Raw genomic sequence first — 24,440 nt, forward strand, 5'->3', positions numbered from 1 at the left:
CACAAGCAATTGGAGATGCTATAGAGAGAGAAGGGGAGAAGTAGAAATCGGCATAGGGATCTCTTAGAAGCAAGTGTATCGATTTCTTAAGGCCTAGGGGTTTTTATATAGGGTTAGGATTAGGGTTTCAGTTCTTATCTTTATCCAGTTACTTGCCCACCTAGCAACCATACGATAAGCCTTAAAAACCCTTATCTCTTGGACCATATGGACGATTTCAAGGATATCCAATCCCTTGAATTCGTCCACCTTTCTCCAAGGATAACCACTGCCTTATTTTGCAACTATCACATAATTACAATTCAGCCCCTCTAGTTTAATTAATTACACTTGATCACAAAATTAATTCCGAATTAATTATTGACCAATATTAATTAACAAAATATGATTTCTCCTTTAATATATTATTCTTATAACATATTAATAAATCATAATAACCTCTTTCTCTATTTATTTCTCCATTCAAGTTGCTTTGGTGAAGGCAACCGGGTCAAGTATTTACCAAATATGGTTACGGCCTTAGACACTAATCCAACATTTAGTACAAACCCCAAATTTTTTTGGCTTCGTGGTCCTTTTGACCATGTTTGTATGTAAATTTGATCCCTCGTAAAATTGAAATTACTGTAATGCTGTAACGACCCAATTTTTACGTCCGAAAATTTCATTTTAAAATATTACTTTAGAAAACATTAATAAATAAAAACATTGTTTGATCACACCATAACACATCGTAACCATGTTCCAAAAGGTCAAACCATACATCCCATCAAAATATCAGAGTACAATCCCAGAAATTCTCGTAAATGCGGAAACCGAAGAGTGTGTGTATGACGTGCCGCTACCGCGCCGGCTCCTTCCCCTTCGATGCAGAGGTACCTGAAAACAAAACTGTAAACGTAAGCACAAAGCTTAGTGAGTTCCTCCGACGTACCACATACCATACAAACACATAACATACGTACTGCCAGGCTATTCTCGGGTGCCTGACTACCCGGTACGGCCATTCTGGGGTGCCGACCTACCCATACGGCCATTCTGGGGTGCCGTCCTACCCGTGTCAAGCCATTCTGGGGTGCTGACTACCCATGTCAAGCCATTCTGGGGTGCTGACTACCCATCGGTCCTAACAACCGATCCTCGGGGACTGGTCCCCTACCGCTACCTCTATCGCATAACATAATAGACCAACATACAAGCATACCATCACATACAGTCAGATAATTCTGGGGTGTCTGACTACCCAGCGGTCCTAACAATCGAACTCTACTACAATTGCATATAACGTATCATGATAGCATGCAACATAACAGATAATAGCAAACCTAGATGATATCACAAAGACAATCATCTATCATACATCTCCTACTGGTGGGCTGGCCGTGTGGCCTTAGACCCACTACGACTGGAAGGTAACTCACCTCAAAGTAGCTGCTGAACTGATCGGGAACTAACTGACTGCTGCTGCTCCGGGAGTCCTCCGGCTGCAATTCCCACAACATACTCAATCAAACACTGCTAACTGTCCTGTAGGTAAAATGACCATTTTACCCCTGGTCTAGCTCTAAGCCAATGCTAGAGTCAACTTTCAGTTGACCCGACTCGCCGAGTGGATCACCACTCGCCGAGTCCCTAGCAAACCATTGTCCTGGGTCCCTGGTTCTACTCGTCGAGTCGGGCTATGACTCGACGAGTTCACCTTCTAACTGTCATTCAACTCCTTCATCCTACTCGCCGAGTTGTATGAACAACTCGTCGAGTTCATCTTCATCCGAAGAACACTTTATGCTAAGACTCGCCGAGTTGTATGAACAACTCGCCGAGTCTGTTCTTGATCTATGAAGATTGCCTTGGACTCGCCGAGTCAGGGCATTGACTCGCCGAGTCCTAACATGGGTGAGTCCAGCTCCCAACTCACCGAGTCACCCCCTGTGACTCACGGCTCAACTCGACACATCATGAAGGGACCAAATCGGTGACTCGCGACCAGACTCGCCGAGTCACCTATTCGACTCGCCGAGTCGCCGCCATGCATCCACCAAATACACAGATTTACTCGATTTCAGTCCATGCCATTCATAGATCTGGGCTTCTAGGACCCAAATCACACGTAAAGTTTCCAACTTTACGTGTGGATATTCACTAATGTGGATTTTAGGGTGCAAAATGCCTCAAAAGGGTAGATCTAGGATGAACAAGCCACATGGGGCCATAAAGCTCACAGATCTGAGCTCCTGGAGCTCAATCCTGCCTAGATCTAAAGGTTAATCCACTTATTACGAAACATTAAGCACAAACAAGCTTGAAGAATTGCTCAAGAGTGTCCCAAATGAAATCCTAAGCATAGAAACAGGGGAAAAACGAGATATACCTCAAGGAAAATGTTGAAATGACACAAAGATGGCTGATCTCCTTCTCCTCTTCTTGATCTACTCCTCTTTCTCCTCAAAACCTTCAAGAACACACCAAGAACACTTCAATCTCTCAAAGAAATAAGGGAAAACGATGTTGGGGGAGTTCTGGGGGTGAATGGGGACGAGTTGGGGTGGAATGAGGGTTTAAATAGGGTGCAAACCCTTGAAACTTAGGGTTTCATCCAGCAGCGGTGACTCGCCGAGTCCATGATATGGACTCGCCGAGTCGCCCACTTAAAACGTGTCCTGAGTCACGTCCCTACTCGGCGAGTCGGACCCTATGACTCGCCGAGTCCAAGGCTAAATTAGGGCAATGCTCAAATAAAATTCACATACCGGAAACCAGGTGCTACAAATCTCCCCCACTTATTTTAGACTTCGTCCTCGAAGTCTGCTGCCCGGTCCTGAAACAGCTCGGGGTAATGCTCCATCATCTCGTCCATCGGTTCCCAAGTCCATTCCGAACCCTTGCGGTGCTGCCATTACACCTTTACTAGTTCTACCCTCTTGTTTCTCAACGTCTTGGTCTTTCTGTCAAGTATTGCGACTGGGCGCTCAATGTAATTCAAGCTGCCATCAACCTGAATATCCTCCAACGGTACTACTGCTGAATCGTCCACCAGGCACTTCCGCAGTTGCAAAACATGGAAGGTGCTGTGGATCTGACTGAGCTCGGCTGGCAGATCCAGCCTATACGCCACCATGCCCACCCGGGCTGCAACCCTGAACGGCCCGATGAACCTTGGGCCCAACTTGCCCCGCTTCCTGAATCGAATGACACCTTTCCAAGGTGAGACTTTCAGGAGGACCATATCCCCGACTTGGAACTCCAAGTCGGATCGACGTCTATCGGCGTAGCTTTTCTGCCGACTCTAAGCAGTCTGAAGTCTGCTCCGAACCTGCTGGATCCTCTCGGTCATCTCTAGCACCACCTCGGTGCTTCCCATGACTCTCTGGCCAACCTCCCCCCAGCATATCGGGGTTCTGCACTTCCGCCCATACAACATCTCGAACGGGGGTCGGTCAATACTCGCGTGATAGCTGTTGTTGTAGGAGAACTCAGCCAAAGGAAGATAGGTATCCCAGCTACCACCGAAGTCCAGTACACACGCCCGCAACATGTCCTCCAAAGTCTGGATGGTCCGCTCACTCTGACCATCTGTCTGCGGGTGAAAGGCGGTGCTGAAATGTAGACGAGTGCCCAACTCGTCATGAAATTTCTTCCAGAATCTGGAAGTAAAACGCACATCCCTATCCGAGATTACCGATACTGGCACCCCATGCCGTGCCACAATCTCCCTGATATAGATGTCGGCCAATTTTTCGGCCGATATGCTCTCCTGAATCGGAATAAAGTGAACACTCTTGGTCAATCTATCCACGATGACCCAAATCGAATCCACTCCCCGTGCGGTCCTGGGAAGCTTTGTGATAAAATCCATCGTGATATCTTCCCATTTCCACAGTGAAATGTCCAACGGCTGCATCTTGCCATGCGGCCTCTGATGTTCGGTCTTGACCTTCCTGCAGGTCAAACACCGCTCGACGTACCATGCCACATCCTGCTTCATGCAAGGCCACCAATAATCCGGACGAAGATCCCTATACATCTTCGTCGCCCCGGGATGAATAGAAAATCGGGACTTGTGCGCCTCCTCCATCAAAGTCTGACGCACGCCACCGTGATACGGCACCCACACCCTACGGTGTAATGTCAAAAGTCCTCTGCCATCATAATCAAAGGAGGAAACCTGACCCACCACACGCTCGCTCTTCCGATGCTCTTCCTTGATAGCCTCCTGTTGAGCCTCCCGAATCTGCTCCAACAGGGGAGTCACCACAGTCATCCTCAAACAGACGTCCCTGATCGGCACCGTCTTGCGGCTAAGCGCATCGGCCACCATATTGGCCTTCCCCGGGTGGTAAAGGATCTCGCAATCATAATCCTTCACCACGTCCAACCATCGCCGCTGCCTCATATTCAGATTCGGCTGGTCCATGAGGTACTTCAAACTCTTGTGGTCCGTGTAGATGGTACACCGAACCCCGTAGAGGTAATGCCGCCAAATCTTGAGGGCAAAGACCACCGCCCCCAACTCCAAATCATGCGTCGGGTAATTTGCCTCGTGAGGCTTGAGCTGCCGCGAAGCGTAGGCAATGACATGCCCCCTCTGCATCAGAACCGCGCCCAACCCTGAAATGGACGCATCGCAGTAAACCACAAAATCCTCTACGCCCTCAGGCAGGGCTAGGATCGGTGCCTCACACAATTTCTGTCTCAGCATCTCAAACGCAGCCTGCTGCTCGGGTCCCCACCGAAAGACCACGGCCTTCTTCGTCAGACGTGTCAGGGGTACGGCTATCTTGGAGAAATCCTGGATAAATCTCCGATAGTAGCCCGCCAATCCCAGGAAGCTCCGAATCTCGGATGGAGACTTCGGGACCTCCCATCTCATCACGGCCTCGACCTTGGCCGGATCAACCAGAATCTCGTTCTGGTTGACGAGGTGTCCAAGAAATTGCACCTCGCGCAACCAAAACTCACACTTGGAGAACTTGGCATACAAGCTCTCCCTCCTCAGGGTCTCCAATACCTCCCTCAGATGCTCCTCGTGTTCCTCCCGAGTCTTGGAATAGACCAAGATATCATCGATAAAGACTATCACAGACCGATCCAGCATCGGTCTACACACGCGGTTCATGAGGTCCATGAACGCGGCAGGAGCATTGGTGAGCCCAAACGGCATCACCACGAACTCGTAATGACCATAGCGCGTTCGAAACGCAGTCTTCTGCATATCCTCCTCCCTGACCCTCATCTGATGATACCCTGAACGCAAGTCAATCTTGGAGAACCAAGATGCTCCATGAAGCTGGTCAAATAGGTCGTCAATCCTTGGAAGCGGGTATCGGTTCTTCACCGTTACCTTGTTCAGCTCCCGATAATCTATACACATCCGATGCGACCCGTCCTTCTTTCTTACAAACAGAATCGGTGCTCCCCAGGGTGAACTGCTCGGCCGAATAAATCCTTTGTCCAGCAGCTCCTGCAGCTGCGTAGACAACTCCTGCATCTCGGGAGGAGCCAACCGATATGGTGCTTTGGCTATCGGAGCCGCACTGGGAATGAGGTCAATCCTGAACTCCACTTGTCGCTCCGGAGGTATCCCAGGTAGTTCCTCCGGGAAAACATCAGCAAAATCTCGAACCACCGGGACCTCGCTCACGGTCGCCTTACCCGCCTCCCGGGTATCCATCACATACGCGACATAACCCGCACATCCCTGCTGAAGGTAGCGCCTAGCCCTCGCTGCTGAACATACAGTGGGTCCACACTGCGGCCGCTCTCCATGAATCACTAACTCTCCACTGCTTGGGGTCCTGACTCGCACTAGCTGTTGTGCGCAATCTATCACTGCCCCATTAGGGCTCAACCAATCCATACCAATAATCACCTTGTTCCCACGCAATGGAATGGGAACCAAGTCTACCAGGTAACGCTCCTCAAACAGTCGCAGAACACAATCTCGAAACACCATCGATGCTCGCACCGATCGATCGTCAGCAATCTCTACCTCTAACGGGCAATCTAACTCGCCTGAAGTCTCATGAAACCTCTTGCTAAGAGCAAGAGAAACAAACGATCGGGATGCACCCGAGTCGAACAATACCCGAACCGGGATGCCGTTCACATGGAACGATCCTAATACACATGTATACATACGGAGCACATATCAATATCGTAACAACGAAAAATAAAAGATAGAAGGAAGGAATCATACCCGTCACCACATCGGGCGCGGCGCGTGCCTCCTCGGCAGTCAACTGAAATGCCCGACTCCTCACCACTGGAGCCTCTGCCTTGCCCTGACGGCCATCCGTGATCCGCAGGGTCGCTGGAGCTGGCGCCTTCACTGGCGCTGAAACTGTCAACATGGGGCAATTGGCCTTCTTGTGGCCCCTCTGGTTGCAGTGGAAACACAGCAACTCCGATGTCTGAATAACTGTCGCGGGAGCAGTGCAATCCCTGCTGATATGCCCAAACTTGCCGCACTTGTAGCAGCCTGACGATCCCATCCTGCACGCCCCCTCGTGCGGCCTGCCGCACCTCCTGCAGCGGCTCGGTCCCGACTGGCCTTTCGGCCTCCCATCTGATCCCTTGGGCTTCTTCCCAGAAGCCCCTGCTGCCTGACCGTCCTCAAGTTTCCGTTTCCGGATGTGCTCCAAATCTATCTCTCTCTCCCTAGCCCTGGCAATCATGGAGTCCAGTGTAGGGCAAGCCGAAAAGCTAACATGCTCCCGAATGTCAGCTCGTAGCATATCATGGTAACGAGTCCTCCTCATATCCTCGTCACCTGCATACTGGGGCACCAATAAAGCCCTCTCCCGAAACTTGGCGGTGATCTCCGCCACGGTCTCTGTCGTCTGTCTCATGTCTAGAAACTCCCTGGCCAGCTGCTGAAGCTCGACCGCTGGTGCAAACTCCGCCCTGAACCTAGCCACAAAGTCCGACCAGGTCATTGCCTCGATAGCCGAGGCTCCCATCGAGTCACCCACTGACTCCCACCAATCCCGGGCTCGGTCCCGTAAACACCCTGCTGCGTACCTCACCTTCGACCCCTCAGGGCAGAAGCTGGTCAACTGGGCGGACTCAATATCCGCAATCCATCGCCTGGCGACAATGGGGTCCTTCACCCCATGGAAATCCGGTGCACCACTGCCCCTGAAGTCCTTGAAGGTCAGTGTGCGAGATCCCGACTGGCTAGAGGCCAAGTCGCTCCTGAATGCCCGTAGGTGATCCTCCATCAACTCCACGATCCCTTCCTTGATCGACCCAAAGATGATGGGGGTCGACTCAAGGATGCCCCTAGTGATCTCCGACGTGATGAACTCACGTAGCCTCTCATCAATCGGCTCGATGCCTGATCCCGAACCTGACCCCTCTCCTGACCCGCCATCTGTCGGTCTCGGTCGAAGTACCACCATTCTGCAAAACATCATAATAATCATTAGTGGTACTGCTACTTTCTGAGGGATCTCAACTACTTACAGGTTCCTTGGTCTCGTCTTGGCCTTCCTCGGCTCGGGTACGGATCCTCTGCTTTCAGTAGTACGGGCCCATACTACCTTCCACATCTATCCGTACCTTCTCGAGGAATTCCTCGACTCCACCAGCTCCCCTTTACTACTGCTACTCTCTGTTATTCTCATCCTAGGCTTGCCCTAGGGAAAACTCAAGTTCAACACGACTGGTCCTCAGCTGCTGTAGGTCTCCTCATAATGCCAGTTAGCCACCACCTAAACACCATCACATGTGATGAGGATTAGATAGTCCTTCAAGTGAAAGATCCGTCCCTACAACGGTTGGACTCAAACAAGAGCTGCGCAGTAGGGCCAGTTCCAATACTTTGGGATTATTCAACCCTGATTACATGTGGTGTGATGTGTTTACCTAGTGGCTAACTCCCATTACTCAGAATCCCACCAAGCACGAAGCAAGCAGCATTCGGATAAGGGAAAACAGACTCAAGCCAAATCTATTTTTATAACAAGAAACGACACTTAACATAGGATGCTAAGCTCATACCTTCAGGCATAACCTAAACAGGCTATCCTACTGCTGTCTACTCAATTCTAGCATGCAATATTCATAAAACTGTAACACATAAGCAAGCACATAAGGCATCACTCCTAGATCCTTAGCCTATTCTAGCATGCAGTTCTACGTAAGCTGATAAACATAACATAAACTTGTATGGGTACTATGGGGAATACTTACTTGAGCTCGGTCGGTCGCGCACGTCACACACTTGCTCTTTCTTATGACTCTTTTCCGGGTTTTAAAGAACCATTTCTTTTGGAAAATCTTTCAATCCCTCGATTTGAGTCCAAACACTCCCGAAGGCGTGTCCGAATCCCTCAAACCAGGGCTCTGATACCAACTTGTAACGACCCAATTTTTACGTCCGAAAATTTCATTTTAAAATATTACTTTAGAAAACATTAATAAATAAAAACATTGTTTGATCACACCATAACACATCGTAACCATGTTCCAAAAGGTCAAACCATACATCCCATCAAAATATCATAGTACAATCCCAGAATTTCTCGTAAATGCGGAAACCGAAGAGTGTGTGTATGACGTGCCGCTACCGCGCCGGCTCCTTCCCCTTCGATGCAGAGGTACCTGAAAACAAAACTGTAAATGTAAGCACAAAGCTTAGTGAGTTCCCCCAACGTACCACATACCATACAAACACATAACATACATACTGCCAGGCTATTCTGGGGTGCCTGACTACCCGGTACGGCCATTCTGGGGTGCCGACCTACCCATACGGCCATTCTGGGGTGCCGTCCTACCCGTGTCAAGCCATTCTGGGGTGCTGACTACCCATGTCAAGCCATTATGGGGTGCTGACTACCCATCGGTCCTAACAACCGATCCTCGGGGACTGGTCCCCTACCGCTACCTCTATCGCATAACATAATAGACCAACATACAAGCATACCATCACATACAGTCAGATAATTCTGGGGTGTCTGACTACCCAGCGGTCCTAACAATCGAACTCTACTACAATTGCATATAACGTATCATGATAGCATGCAACATAACAGATAATAGCAAACCTAGATGATATCACAAAGACAATCATCTATCATACATCTCCTACTGGTGGGCTGGCCGTGTGGCCTTAGACCCACTACGACTGGAAGGTAACTCACCTCAAAGTAGTTGCTGAACTGATCGGGAACTAACTGACTGCTGCTGCTCCGGGAGTCCTCCGGCTGCAATTCCCACAACATACTCAATCAAACACTGCTAACTGTCCTGTAGGTAAAATGACCATTTTACCCCTGGTCTAGCTCTAAGCCAATGCTAGAGTCAACTTTCAGTTGACCCGACTCGCCGAGTGGATCACCACTCGCCGAGTCCCTAGCAAACCATTGTCCTGGGTCCCTGGTTCTACTCGTCGAGTCGGGCTATGACTCGACGAGTTCACCTTCTAACTGTCATTCAACTCCTTCATCCTACTCGCCGAGTTGTATGAACAACTCGTCGAGTTCATCTTCATCCGAAGAACACTTTATGCTAAGACTCGCCGAGTTGTATGAACAACTCGCCGAGTCTGTTCTTGATCTATGAAGATTGCCTTGGACTCGCCGAGTCAGGGCATTGACTCGCCGAGTCCTAACATGGGTGAGTTCAGCTCCCAACTCACCGAGTCACCCCCTGTGACTCACGGCTCAACTCGACACATCATGAAGGGACCAAATCGGTGACTCGCGACCAGACTCGCCGAGTCGCCGCCATGCATCCACCAAATACACAGATTTACTCGATTTCAGTCCATGCCATTCATAGATTTGGGCTTCTAGGACCCAAATCACACGTAAAGTTTCCAACTTTACGTGTGGATATTCACTAATGTGGATTTTAGGGTGCAAAATGCCTCAAACGGGTAGATCTAGGATGAACAAGCCACATGGGGCCATAAAGCTCACAGATGTGAGCTCCTGGAGCTCAATCTTGCCTAGATCTAAAGGTTAATCCACTTATTACGAAACATTAAGCACAAACAAGCTTGAAGAATTGCTCAAGAGTGTCCCAAATGAAATCCTAAGCATAGAAACAGGGGAAAAACGAGATATACCTCAAGGAAAATGTTGAAATGACACAAAGATGGCTGATCTCCTTCTCCTCTTCTTGATCTACTCCTCTTTCTCCTCAAAACCTTCAAGAACACACCAAGAACACTTCAATCTCTCAAAGAAATAAGGGAAAACGATGTTGGGGGAGTTCTGGGGGTGAATGGGGACGAGTTGGGGCGGAATGAGGGTTTAAATAGGGTGCAAACCCTTGAAACTTAGGGTTTCATCCAGCAGCGGTGACTCACCGAGTCCATGATATGGACTCGCCGAGTCGCCCACTTAAAACGTGTCCTGAGTCACGTCCCTACTCGGCGAGTCGGACCCTATGACTCGCCGAGTCCAAGGCTAAATTAGGGCAATGCTCAAATAAAATTCACATACCGGAAACCAGGTGCTAGAAATGCCCTTCTGATATATATTTTTATGTTTTTTCTATTTAATTTAAATGAAAAAGAAAATAAATAATTATTCTCTCTCTCTCCCTCCCTCCCTCCCTCCCTCCCTCCCTCCCTCCCTAGATTAATTTCTTCAACTCCACCAATCCTTCATTTGTTCTAAAACTAGCAACTTCATCGAACAGCATGCACTTCGCAGGGGAAACACACACACAATCAAACAATGTTCTTCAGTAAGTGTCATCTTCCCCCAAAAACCAGCAAACCCCATATCAAGAAATTAGCTTTAATTTTCTGATCATACAATCCTCTCTACCATGTTGTTCTAACCATTTCAAGATCGATGAAGAAGTAACCATGGTTTCATTATTGACCTTCGATTTTGAAACCTTCAAAAACTTCATTGATGAAAACAGGAGACCTACTTGCTCTAACCTGATTCATTTAAATCTCATAATTTTTTGCAATACCCACATCGTGATCTAGTTCAACATATGTGTCGACATTGATGGTGGTGATTCAACTGTGTTTCGATCTGTTCATTTCCAGTCTGCAGTTGATCACTAGCAACAACGCCTCCTACACCTACCTCCGGCAAAGACACGTCTGAATCGATTTCTGGTTTGGGAAAATTCTTTTCGGTAAGCAGGAATTAGGAGATATGTGTGTGTATGCATCTGAAATTGTTTCAAGAAGGTATATTTGTGAGTGAATCAGAAATCACTCCTTCCTCCGGTCACTGCCCCTCCTTTCTTAATCGGAAACAATTGTGCTTGCCACCATATTTGGATAAAAAACTGGAGCTGGAGAGGACGAGATTGGAGCACTGATGAGGTTCTACAACAAGAATGACTCTACAAGATGAAGATCGGACCTGAGTTTTGATGAACACGATGAAGACCAAATATGGGTTTGTTCTTGAAATGGAGGTTGAAGATAGAAGAGCACAAGAACCAAGAACAAGAAATCGTTTTTCAATTCCAAATCGAAGCATATCATTTAGTGTGTGTATATATGTGTAATTACAATGTGTATCTATGTGTGAAATTGTGTGGGTTTACTTGAGGAAGAAAATGATCATTTAGGAGAGAGAGAGATATGTGGGTTTTTTTTTATTATTTTTTAATTGTTAAAATAAATAAATAAATATTAAATTAAAAAAAATGAAAGAAAAATGAAAAATAAATGCCTCAAGGTATTATAGTCATTTCAATTTTCGAATGTACTATTTTCATATACAAAGTAGTCCAAAAGGATCACGAAACCAAAAAAAAATCGTGGTTTGGATTAAAATCCTAAAAAAAATACATACCAGAGAGATATTTTTACAGTTTTATCTAAAAATATTTGCAACAAATTGATTGTTGCAAACAAAGCTTACTCAAATGTCAATAATCAAACTGCTACAACTAAACAATCCATATAATGATGAAAATATACCTACTCTACTAACAACTGAAATTGACTGGGTTTTTTTTTAATTGAAACAAGAAACAATTTATAAATGAAACTTATAAACAATAACCAATTGAAACATAAAAGTAGAAGTGAATATTGAAAGATGATCATTTTGTAATATTAATTTCACTTTTTTTTTTTGGTTATTGGTGTGACGAACCCTTGTTTTCATATGACTAATGTAAGGAAAACATAATTTTATTTAGAGTAAACTACAATAAAAATGGTTCATGTAATGTGCATTTTCTTTGGTTTGTGTTGAAATATTTTTTTTGCTTTTTGCTATTTTTGGTCCTAAACACTTTTTTCTTTATTTTATGTTTATATTGCTTTTCATATTTATTGATTTATTACTAAATATCGTGATTATTGTGCAAAACATTTCTAAATGTTGGCCTAGATTAAATTAAGATTTAAACTTTAAAGGCATGAATGCATGATTATTTGTTATTCTTTCACTTGAGTCTTGACTTGCCCAAGCTCACAAATGGCCCAACCGCTCATTATTTTATTATATTTATTGTTTTTTTTTTAAATGCATGCACAAATTAATCTACTCTTATATAATATTTCTGAATTCTATTTATCTCGACTTGAACCTCCAATCTTATGGAGGGAAGCATCTCACCACACATATAGATTAAAAAACTGTTGGTTATTGTTTGGATAATTGGACATTCAAATTTCACAACAACGCAATAAACTTTCATAGTCGTCGTGTAATTGCTTATTGAGTTTAGTATTTGATTGCAATTGCGTATAAAAGGTATTTGGATATCACTGGAATCCATTTTTAAACATAATTTGTTGGCTTTTTTTTTTAATTTATTTGGCATTTAAAGGTTAGAGACGTGAAAAAGAAAAGAAAAAAAAAATCATATCAACTTAAGGCAGGGATATAGTTCGTTTTTTTTTTTTTTTCATCTCTCACTGTCCTCTTACATCTTTACTCATAAAAAATATCACCTTTCATTCCCTCAAAATATACAACAATGAACATTATACAGTACAACAACATGAAACATGAAAAAAAAAAAAAAAAAACACGGTGTATCTTCTTATGTAGGGATCGGACCTCACTGCACACCAGAGGGTGTGGTGTTCACCGCACAACCATCACAGTACACCTCATCTCTCACTGGGGTATGTGAGTACACTCTTGCCTAACAATGTTCGTGTTCAAGAGAAAACAAAGGTATCTAAATTTAGATATAATTTGTTGTTTTATTGGTAAAATAGTTTAGAGTACATTTATGAAATTTGCATTTTCAAAAACTATGACCCCGCACGGGGAGAGAAAGACTTTTCACTTTTATACGGAAACCTTTATCTCCTTAAAGTTAAAGCCAAAAACAAAAGGGACATGAATTGAATATCAACGGGGCTTTTTAAAATCAACTTTTTAATTTATTTTTCAATGATGATGATGATTGACATATAGAGAAAATATTATTGTTTAATACTGAAACGTCCCCTCCTATCCTCCACGTCCACTTTCCACAATAAATATAGATTATCTTTTAAAAGGAAATAAAAATAGGTTACAACCCATGAAAATTATGGGTAAAATATTTATAAAACATTTAAATTATTTATAAGATTTTTTTTTTTTTAATTTCTTGGTTTACTCTCACTCCACTTACACTAGGTGATTCGATTTTTTCATTACATTCCTACTTTATTGCTAAATAACTTAGATCCAATCTGAAACTAAGATTTAGTTAAACCTTAAACAAAAATGGATTGAAGGTGTTTGGTGTTGGAACTTTATTGTTGTTTCAAAATTTTCAAAATATGCTTTGTTTCAGATTTTTTTTTATTAGATTATACATTGTTTCAGATATTTAGTGTTGGAAAATAATGTTGTTTTTTTTATTTCCATATTATGTCTTGTTTCAGATTATCAATTATTCTAGCTTATGCCTTGTTATCAAAAATTTCAAATTATCAGATTGTTATTTGAACATCTAATGGTGGTGAAGTTACGGCGATATTAATATCAAATTGAAAGCAAAGGTTATCACTTGTTTATAATATAATGTTTTTTAAAATAAATCAAAGATAGTGATATCAAATTGAAAGTAAAATGTCATCTCTATAATGTTGTTTAAAATAAATCAAAGTATTACAAATCATGTTTTTTGTATTATCCCCTATTAGTTACAAATTTGTATAAATGGTCGGTCAAAACTCTAAACTATAAGATTATAATGATATTCACAAAATTGGTCCTGGTATCATGGGATTTTATTTAACAAATTTCTATAATGAATTTCGAATTTTAAGCATTTTAAATTTGTTGATGATATTGTTGATTTTGAATTGCATTTAAAGCTTATCATATTCCAACCTTTCTAAACGTAAATTCAAATTAAAATTAAAAAAGTCAAATTTGTGAAATTTAATTTAAGATACTAGGATATGCAATTAAGGAATACCAAATTTAAAATAATCAAGGGTATTGAAGTAATTTAACAATGAATTGAAAATGAATTGTGAGAGTAACATGTCATCAAAAGGTTTCTTTTATTAATATAGGAGATTAAATTTAAGAAAAACATTATTTATATCTTGTTTTTGTTTTTCACCACTTCATTTTCTTTTTATGAGAAAAGCCCATCTGGTTTTTCTAATTTTGTTAAATTTGTGGTTTTCGCAAGTGTTTACAAGTTGTTTTAAAAGTGACAATTATTTATCTATGTGGTTTGAAATAACATGATAAGATCATATCAATATTGACGAGTATATATCATTGTTTGGTAATGAACTTTCACCAATTAGTTTAAATGGTCCCTAAGGTTTTTTCCTTACTTTCTATGGACACAAAGTACATATTGACCTGCTTAATTGGTCATTGTTACCTGATTTAACCGGTGTAGAAGGAATCTAATTTAATTCATTGTCTCCAACACATTGTTTCCAAATCAAGAACAAAGAAAAACACAATTTTTACAAGTTTTGGAGCTTTGATCTGAACTCTCCTTTTTTTGGGTTTCACTTTTGCTTACAAGAGATTCAACAACAAGAAGATATTCAAAAACAAAAGGAAAGAAACTCAATTTCATAGAGATTATGTAAGAATAGTAAAAGCTTGTGTTTTGCCCAACACCGATGCAAAATGGTTATGTATGGTCAAATTTCTAGGAAATGGGTAGAGCTTTCGATGAAATTAGGCATACCCTCAATCACACCATATGGAATTGTGAACCGGCAGAATCGCACAGTGAATGGGTAATCATGCTCAAGAAATCATAGATGAAGGGGTCATCATGTACCTTAATCTGCTGCAAGGATGGGTATTTGTATTCTCACAATAGGGGGCGTCAATAGAACTCTAGAATCATAGCTGTGTTCAAAGTTGCAGAGGACAGGGTTAATTTGAGATTCTCGAGTCGCACCAGAGGAAGTGTACTCGGTAAGCGTCGATTGTTTGGGCCCTAGTAGTCTTTGAGAGGGGCGTTGGTTAAAATGATAATGAAGAGGTTTTAAGAAAAGCGTGTGATGCTTCTATTTGTTCATGAGAATAGCGAAGAAATCCAAATCATCAGAAGGTGTTGGAATTTTTTTTTGTATAAATTGCATCTTATGTTGCAAAACATGTGATCGGTATTTAGTAGTGGATGAGAGGGGCTTTAGATTTGTTCAATCTCAAATTTTCTTTTCATTTAAACAAAAACCAAACTTCCACTCTGTTGACTAAACTGCCACATAGATTTATACCGCCAATGGAACCACCAAGTCGTCTAAGTTACCTAGTTATCCAGTCATATCTAAAATTGACCTTTTAAACCTCAAAAAAATGCACTTTGTGCCCAACATATGAAAAAAAAACTTAAATGACCATTTAAACCAATTTATAAAAGTATGTTATCCGATAGTGATATTATCTCCCTAACATTGACATATCTAAAAATGTAATTGTTTTTTGTTTTATTTGCATAAAAACTTTGTGCCAAAAACGAAAAGCACGATATGTTAACAATTATATATATATATATATATATATATATATATATATATATATATAAAAGTGTATATATCTTTGCCGAATATTTATATAACAAATAAAATTAACAACTATTCACTACCAACTACCCGTTAGTTTTGCCAAATACGTAAACTTGGTTTATTTTATATATGGAAAAAAAATAGTAGATTGGTATTCATAGACCAATTATTAGGTTACTCTCTCTATATTTAATGTTGTTACGAAAGATAAAGTTTATAAAAAAAAATTAAGGAAAATATCAAACTAACTTTAAAAAATGAAAAAGAATATCAAAACCAGATTTTAAAGATAAAGGAAATGTTTGGCAGTTTTTTAAAAGAAATTATGGGTTTTTACTTTTTTTTCTTTTCTTTTTTTTTTGTAAGAAGAAGGAAAGAAAACACGATATTAAAAACAAAAATAACATATAATGTAGTGGCTTTTTTTAAGGTTTGCCTAATATAATAATTTGTTACTAACGCAAAAGAAAAAAAAACGTTGATCAATCAAACTTCTTTTCTTTCATAGAAATCTAATAAAAAACTACAAAAGCACTTATAGAAAACTCGAACTTATAAGGTTGTGTTATAAGGCTATTCCCGTTAGCAATCAAACACAGCCTAATCTTTCTATAAAAAAATTTCTTTCTCTTTCATCTTTCCAAAGCAATCCAATCCAATTATTCATACTCATAAGCAACCCAATCCAAACATATTTTTTATTTAATAAATATAATCTATGTTTGTTTTTATTTTACTAAAAACTAATAGAAATATTAAATCTAAATATTTTATTTCAAAACAAATAAATAATTAATTTAAATATAAAATTAAATAAAAAGGATTTAGATATAAAGAATTGGAATAGGATATGAAATACGTTTACAGGGCAAAAAATTTACATATTTTAGTAATTTTTCTATATATTTTTTATTAAGATAATATTTGTTTGTTTAAAAATGATATGTTTTATCTAAAAAAATATTAAATAACCACTTCAAAGATGAACACATATCAAAAAGTTGATAAGGAAAGCAGGCAAAGATCTAGCCTAGGCCACCAAAAATAAATCAATTTTAATTTTTTCTTTCTTAAAGATTTAGTAAGCGGCTCGTCAAAACCTCCGGATGGAGTAGCCTAAGTACTCTTCTTAATTAATTTTATCTTCTAATATCAATCTAATCAATTATTTAAATTTGATTTTACATCATATTTTCTTTTTCTTTCTCATTTTGTTTTTTTTTTTCTTTCTTTTATTTTATATTTTATTATTATTATTATTATTATTATTATTATTATTATTATACATTTCAATAATCATATAAAATTCGAACAACATTTTAAAATTCGGATAACATATTAAAATTTGAACAACATTATAAAATTTGAACGGCTATATAAAATGGAACAAAAGCAAAGTTTATCTTTATTTTAGAAACAAATGATACAATTATCGTCTATTGATAAATTATGATTCACCCTAACCGTTATGTTGTAGTTGATTACAATGAGCATACCTAATGTCTGATGTTTTGTCTAGACTTCTCCGTATATACAAATCAGAATATCCTGCAGCATGAGTATATAATTGTTCAACTAAATGCTTTCAGTCCGCATAACGCACCATGCAAATGTAATACCAAATTAATTAATATTTATGATAAATAAAGACAAACTTTGTTTTTATTCCGTTTTATATAGTCGTTCGAATTTTATATGGTTATCGAAATTTATAATAATAATAATAATAATAATAACAACAACAACAACAACAATAATAACAATAATAATAATAATAATAATAATAATAATAATAATAATAATAATAATAATAATAATAATAATAAAGAATTAGTGTAACACACACGTTCAGTTATCATGTTTTGTAGTTTAAAAATAAATAATATTATGAAATATTATATGATATTGAGCGTTGAGTTCTAACAGATGGTGTTTTTACTAGAAATAAAGTAAAACTATGTTTAAAATCTCTCGGAAAATATTGGAAGTCTTAAGAGATTCCAATCAAATGTCAAATATTGAAATTTCACGAAAATATAAAATTTGAAATAGTAAAATTTTATTATTGAAAGTTGTAAAGAATCTCGTTAGAAACATTTAGGCAAAAACTTCATCGAAATCAAAGTTATAACAAAGAAGTTATGACCAATCGAAGATCAACGACAAAACCGGCAAACACTATTTAGCATAAAAAGTGAGTTTTTGATAAACTGCTTTTTAGCCCTAGTGATTTAAATGAAAGTCGTAGTACTCGTTAAACCGAGAATTTTCATAAAAAGAACATCCAAATCCGACTCCGTATTAGGAAGTTATGATTTTTATAAGTTTTGGAATAACAGTAGACAACTAAAAATCCGAAAATAAAGATCGAGTGATTTTTAGTCGACACAATCTAAATGAGAATCGAATGTCTCGTCAATAGAAGTACAACGGTAAAAAAAACAGACGAAAACAGACATCGGATGAAGAATTTATGAATTTTTAACGGACTTTTCCTGTCTCGGTCTGTTAAAAATATAATAATAATATTAATAAATTCAAAATTAGCCGACGGAGTCTAAACGAAAGTTTTATAGCATAATTTCACCTACGCGTGCATATAAAGAACGTAAAAAAACGGAGCTCGTATGCGAAATTTATGGATTTTTGAAGTTTGGGACACAAAAACCGAGAAATTCACAAAATCCGAGAAATTTCGCATGGCCAGGGTTCGGCCACGTCACCCTTGCCCGCGAAGTACCCATGTGTCCAATCTGATGAGTCATCCGAAGCGGAGGTCCAACTAGAATCCGACGTGTTTCTTAGTCACGCCACGTCCAAAGTGAGCTGTCTCCGGTTCCGACGTGTGTGCTGCCCTCGCATCTGTTGCCGCATGTCACCCTGTGTGACATCCCCATTTTCACGCCCAGAAAAGACCGATTTTGTTTATGCTTTATAAAAATCAGAGTACCCCTTTTAATAAAAATGTTGCGGAATTTGTTCCTAGTAAAACATGATAAATACGTTGTCAAAGCATTTCCAAAGAAAAGTATTTTTATTCATTTTAAAACGTTTGGGATGTTATCGTCAATACAGAAAAATAAGCATAAACAGAACTTACATTCATTATCACTAGTGATTTATATCTCCTTAATCTCTCAGTGTAATGTGACTTCATATCAACACCTGTGATATAAATAAATTGAATGGGTCAGGTTGGGAAATCTAGTGAGTACATAGGGTTTCAACCCACAATAATATAATTATTATGTTTAATCATCAAACAGTTAACCCAATTACTCATCCTCATTATCTTCTTTACTCTTAACGATCTACCCTAAGAATCAGCTATTTCGCATTCATTTATTCCTAAGGATTATCCTAAGGAATAGGTACGAAGTCCATCGTTGTTAATGACACAACTATAAAGCATAGTTGCTAGTTCTATCACTTAGGCGCAGCTGCCAGGATTGTGACATTCTCTATGAGGCGCAGCTGCCGGTATTGTCCTTCGGGCACAGCTGCTAAGGTGATTTCGTTTATTGACAGTATCATTTTCGAGAGTTCACTCGCAATACATGTCAATGGGTTTTTAGAGTACACCGGTGAACACATCGTTCACAACACCAGAGGTTGCGAGCTTGCTAGTGTTCCACTGGACCGTCTAAAATAGTCTGCGGTTGTCATCCATACTCTACTAGATGACGAGGCCAACATTTGGGAACAAAGCTTCTCACATTGTCCACCTCACACCCTTACCTCATGGTCTATATCACCTCTCAACTCATCATCCAACTCATATTTCATCTACCCATGTTTTACCTAACATATTATGTAGATATAAAGATATATACAGTTTAAATCATATAAAACTTGTATAAAATCATTCATCCAGTATATATAGAAAGTATACAGATAATATGCACACATAGCATGTAGTTTATATAAAATACTTCATATCTATGTGTAAGATGAAAGAGACCATGCACTCACTTGAAAAGTTGGTGACTCGGCACTCGGACAGCACTTCGTTACTCTTAACACAATTTTTCCTTTGACAAACCCTAGTATCATTACCACTAGAGTTTAGTCTAATATTCACCGAGACTAATTAATGGTCTTGCTATTATTACTAATATATAAGAACGAAACAATATTTCTCAACCACTATATACAGACAGGGGTCAGACATAAAACACCAGAGGGCAGGACCATTTTAGCATATAGCACTTCTGAAATCCAACAACCCTATACAGCCCTTTAAACCAGATTCTCCGTACCGCAAATGGTTATAAGATATTATAATGACACTTATATAACTCATAATATTAGCCCAAATACTTATTATAATGTCCTAATAACATTGCTATATTAAAACATAAGATATACTAACGAGAGGGTAGGCGTAGCTCACTTACAGCGGGTTTTTCGCAAAACCGGGCTTCGCTGGAGCAACGATCCTGAGCCAAAAATCTCTTTTTCTCGGAGCCTTCTGGCGCTCCAGGACTTGCCTCTAGCACTTGGAAGTTGTTAGGGATTAGGTAGGAGAGGTTTGGAGTATTGAGAGAAAAAGAATGGTGAAGGTGTGAGTGATTTACGCCTCTATTTTTAGGCTGAGTTCGGTGCGAACGTAGTGCATTCCCAAAATGAACGTCGCGCGTTCGTGAACACGGCATGTTCCCTACATGAACGCAGCGCGTTCGTTGCCACGTGTCGCCATCTTGTTCCAAGCCGTGGGGAAGAAGGTGTGGCCTAGATTACGCCACGTGGCACTCATAGATTACCCCACAAACTAATTATCTTCTAAAATCCGTAAATTTTGCATATGAGCTCCGTTTTTTATGTTCTTTATATCCACGCTTAGGCGGGACCGTACTTTACAAATTTCGTTTAGACTCTATCGGCTAATTTTGACTTTATTTTTAAAGTTATATTTTTAACAGGTCGGGACAGGAATAGTCCGTTAAAAATTCATAACTTCTTCATCTGACGTCCGTTTTTGTATGTATTTTACAGTTGCACTACTATTAACGAGATATTCGATTCTCATTTAGGTTGTGTCGGGCAAAACCGCTCGATCTAAAATTCGAGTTTTGGACCCTGCACTGCTATGCCAAATCTTAGAAAATTCATAACATCCTCATACAAAGTCAAATTTGGGTGTTATTTTTTTGTATGTTCTCAGTTTAATGTATACTACAACTTTTGTTTAGATCACTAAGGCCAAAAATCGCTCTACTGTAAATTCACTATTTACGTTACCCGGTGCTGCGTCGGTTCCGTTGTGAAACTTCGACGGGTTGTAACTTCTTCGTTATAACTCGGATTTCGGAGTTATTTATATGTACAAAACCCTTTAGAGATATTCTAAAACTTGGTTAATATTATTTATTCTAAATAATCTTTTGTCGAAAAGTAGTTTTCGACCCCTATTATCTCTAAATTGACTAGCCCGGATCTACGGTCGTTACACCCCGTGTCTCGGTCTCGAACTCGCCACCTGCCCCCTCGCCTGCGAAGCTGCCGCGTGGATCCTCCTCCTCCATTCGGATCCGAGCCTCGCCCTATAAATAGGAAGGTGCGAACCCTCCCGGCTAATGTTAGAAAATTTCATACTTTTCACTCATAAACCCATTTCTAAGCCATTCCAACTTTCCCCCAAGCCTCTGGATCATACCCAACACCCGAAGAACGTCCCGAAGTGTCCGAAGACCTTGAAAAATTTATCCTTTCGGTTTGAAGCTCAACCCTCGCAAGGCCCGATGTCCAATAAAGTTCCCGGTTTCATCGAAGAAAGTTACTTATGGTAACGAAGTGCTGCCCAAATTACTATTTTAACCCCTAGTAAAATCACGGTGAGTTTAATATATATATGAAAAATTGTATGTTATGTGTTATATGTGCTATGTGCTTTTCCGTGTTATTATCTTGTGTTATTATTTCATGTTATTATGGTAGCAAAAGTTGTACCCTTGACCATGACTTCTATCCCTATGGCATTGACAGAAGGCTGGATAGGGCTAAAAGCCTGAATTCTACTAAAATGTTAATTAGAAAGTGTATGTCTTCTATGCCATTTGGGCCAAAACTTTATTGATGTATATCAAGTATGGAAATTGTTATGTCTCATTGATTGATATGGAAAGCTTGTCACATGATTCAGATATGCCTTTTTTGTTCCTTGTTCCTCTTTGCTTCTGCCATATTGAAGTGTGTATATATATATATATATATATATATATATATATATATATATATGGCATAACGTTATATTGTATCTATTATTGACCTCACTAAGCGTCACTGCTTATCCCTCTCAGTGTTTAACCATTGCAGGTAATAAGGATCCAGTATATACATATACTGTTAGAAGATTTTGAATAGATAATACTATTACTTTGGTAATTAGTGTTCATGTATGTATAAAACTATAATACCCTAGGTAGTTATGTAATAAATATAATACTTTGTAATAGTCTTAATAGTCGGTTTGTACCCAGTCTTTTGTAATTAAACTATCAATGTAAAATATTGTTTATAAATATGCATGTAACATGTTTTGGAGTAATATGATGTGGATAAATTTTAGAGAGGGGTTCTCTCGATCATATGAAGTGTGGGTCTTCGAATCATGGTATCAAAGCAGTAGTTTAAATGAACTAAATTCCATAGATTGATATTTAGACTTAAACCATCAGAAGTTCAATATATGAATAGATTCATTGTAAGTATATGGATACAACCCTTAGGAAAGACTTAAGTAAAGTATTAGGTAATGATAAACCCAAATATTATAAAATACAATGTTACTCCATATTGCAGAGCAATGGTTGTACAGGTAAGTAGCCATACACTAGAGGTGGGTGGAGATCCTCAACCTGATGAAGTAAATGTTGGATTAGTGTCTAAGTCCATAACTATATTTGGTTTGTATTTGAACCGATTGTGCATGGTCCTTTTAGGTTGCCTTCACCAAAGCAACTTGACTTGAGAAATAATAGAGAAAGAGGTTATTATGGTGAGACCTTCTCACCAGTTGCGAAGATAAAGTCTATTAGGGTAATGCTCGCAATAGTTGCGTTTCATGATTATGAAATATGGCAGATGGACATGAAAACCGCTTTTCTTAATGGAAAGTTGGCTGAGGATGTTTACATGAATCATCCAGAGGGTTTTTTCGATGCAAAGCATCCCAATAGAGTGTGTAAGCTTGAGAAGTCCATTTATGGACAGAAACAAGCGTCTTGGCAGATAGAATCTTTGTTTCGATGAGAAAGTTAAAGAGTTTGGTTTTCTGCGAAGCGAGGATGAATCATGTGTATATGTCAAAGCCAGTGGGAGTATAGTAGGCTTCCTCGTATTGTATGTCGATGACATACTACTCATAGGAAATGACATCCCGATGTTGCAGGAAGTAAAGTCTTGGCTTGGGAAGTGCTTCGCTCTGAAGGACCTCGAAGAGGCTGCCAATATTTTGGGAATAAGTATAATAAGAAATAGGAGTAAAAGACTAATAGGACTTATTCATAATACTTACTTGGACAAGGTACTAAAACGTTTTAGTATGGAGAATTCCAAGAAATGGGAGTTACCAATCCAAAGTAATGCCAAGTTGAGTAAGACTCAAAGTTAGAGTACCAAATTCAAGATAGCAAAGATGAGTCGAGTACCTTACGCTTCCGCAGTTGGCTCGATCATGTTTGCTATGACTTGTACTCGTCCTGATGTGGCCTTCTCCTTGAGCATGGTCAACAGATATCAAGGGAACCTTGGCAAAGCACATTGGACCGCAGTTGAGAATATTTTTAAGTACCTTCGGAGGACCAAGGAATGGTTTCTAGTCCTCGGTGGGAGTGATGACTTATAGGTGCGATGGTACAGTGACGCCAGTTTTCAGACCGACAGGGACAACTACCGTTCACAGTCGGGCTGGGTCTTTACCCTTAATGGAGGAGCAATGACTTGGAAAAGTTCCAAACAGGAGACTATAGCTGATTCAACGTGCGAATCAGAGTACATTGCAGCGAGCGAAGCGTCTAAGGAGACAATATGGCTGAACAACTTCATTGGAGACCTTGGAGTTGTGCCAGCCAAACAAGAGCCCATGGAAATTTTTTATGATAATGAAGGAGCGGTTGCCTTAACCAAGGAACCGAGGGATCATAGTAGACATATCGACAGAAAATATCATTTCATTCGACATCAGGTAGAAGAAAGACTCCTCGTAGTGAAGAGGGTGTCGTCAGAGGTTAACCCAACAGATCCGCTTACGAAGGGATTGAGTAGGGTTAAGTACATGCAGCACGCTAGGAGCATTGGGCTGAAGGACGATATTAGTTTAGATTAGATTATTTGGAAATGAGTAATAGATAAATGTAATTGACATTTGATGAATAAATAAATGAGTATTATTTATGAGTAAAGTTATTGTCTTATGTTAATTGTTTACCTATTGTTTCATTTTGCATGTTTTGGCTTCCTGGATAATAAAATTATTCGAACGGTCCACAATCGTTCGTATGTTGGA

The 24,440-nt window shown here is 39.9% G+C and overlaps 1 protein-coding gene across 1 annotated transcript; it reads right to left on the reverse strand.

Annotated features, from left to right (window-relative positions):
- Positions 1-677: 677 nt before the first annotated feature.
- Positions 678-10,535, reverse strand: LOC145029452 (uncharacterized). Its single transcript, XM_078977973.1, has 5 exons — positions 10,455-10,535; positions 10,076-10,156; positions 9,147-9,209; positions 6,197-7,401; positions 678-879 (listed from the first exon to the last, which is right to left on the reverse strand). The coding sequence occupies exons 4-5, from the start codon at positions 7,398-7,400 to the stop codon at positions 842-844; spliced, it is 1,242 nt and encodes a 413-aa protein (XP_078834099.1). The 5' UTR covers position 7,401; positions 9,147-9,209; positions 10,076-10,156; positions 10,455-10,535; the 3' UTR covers positions 678-841.
- Positions 10,536-24,440: the final 13,905 nt, after the last annotated feature.

This window comes from Lactuca saligna, chromosome 2 (genome assembly GCF_052625555.1).
Source record: "Lactuca saligna cultivar CGN05327 chromosome 2, ASM5262555v1, whole genome shotgun sequence".
Taxonomy (NCBI): domain Eukaryota; kingdom Viridiplantae; phylum Streptophyta; class Magnoliopsida; order Asterales; family Asteraceae; genus Lactuca; species Lactuca saligna.

Coding starts and splice junctions, on each gene's coding strand:
- LOC145029452 (XM_078977973.1), bottom strand. CDS start 7,400: ATGGTGGTACTTCGACCGAGACCGACAGATGGCGGGTCAGGAGAGGGG. Junction 880..6,196: donor CGCGCCCGATGTGGTGACGG/GTATGATTCCTT, acceptor TTTTGTTTTCAG/GTACCTCTGCATCGAAGGGG.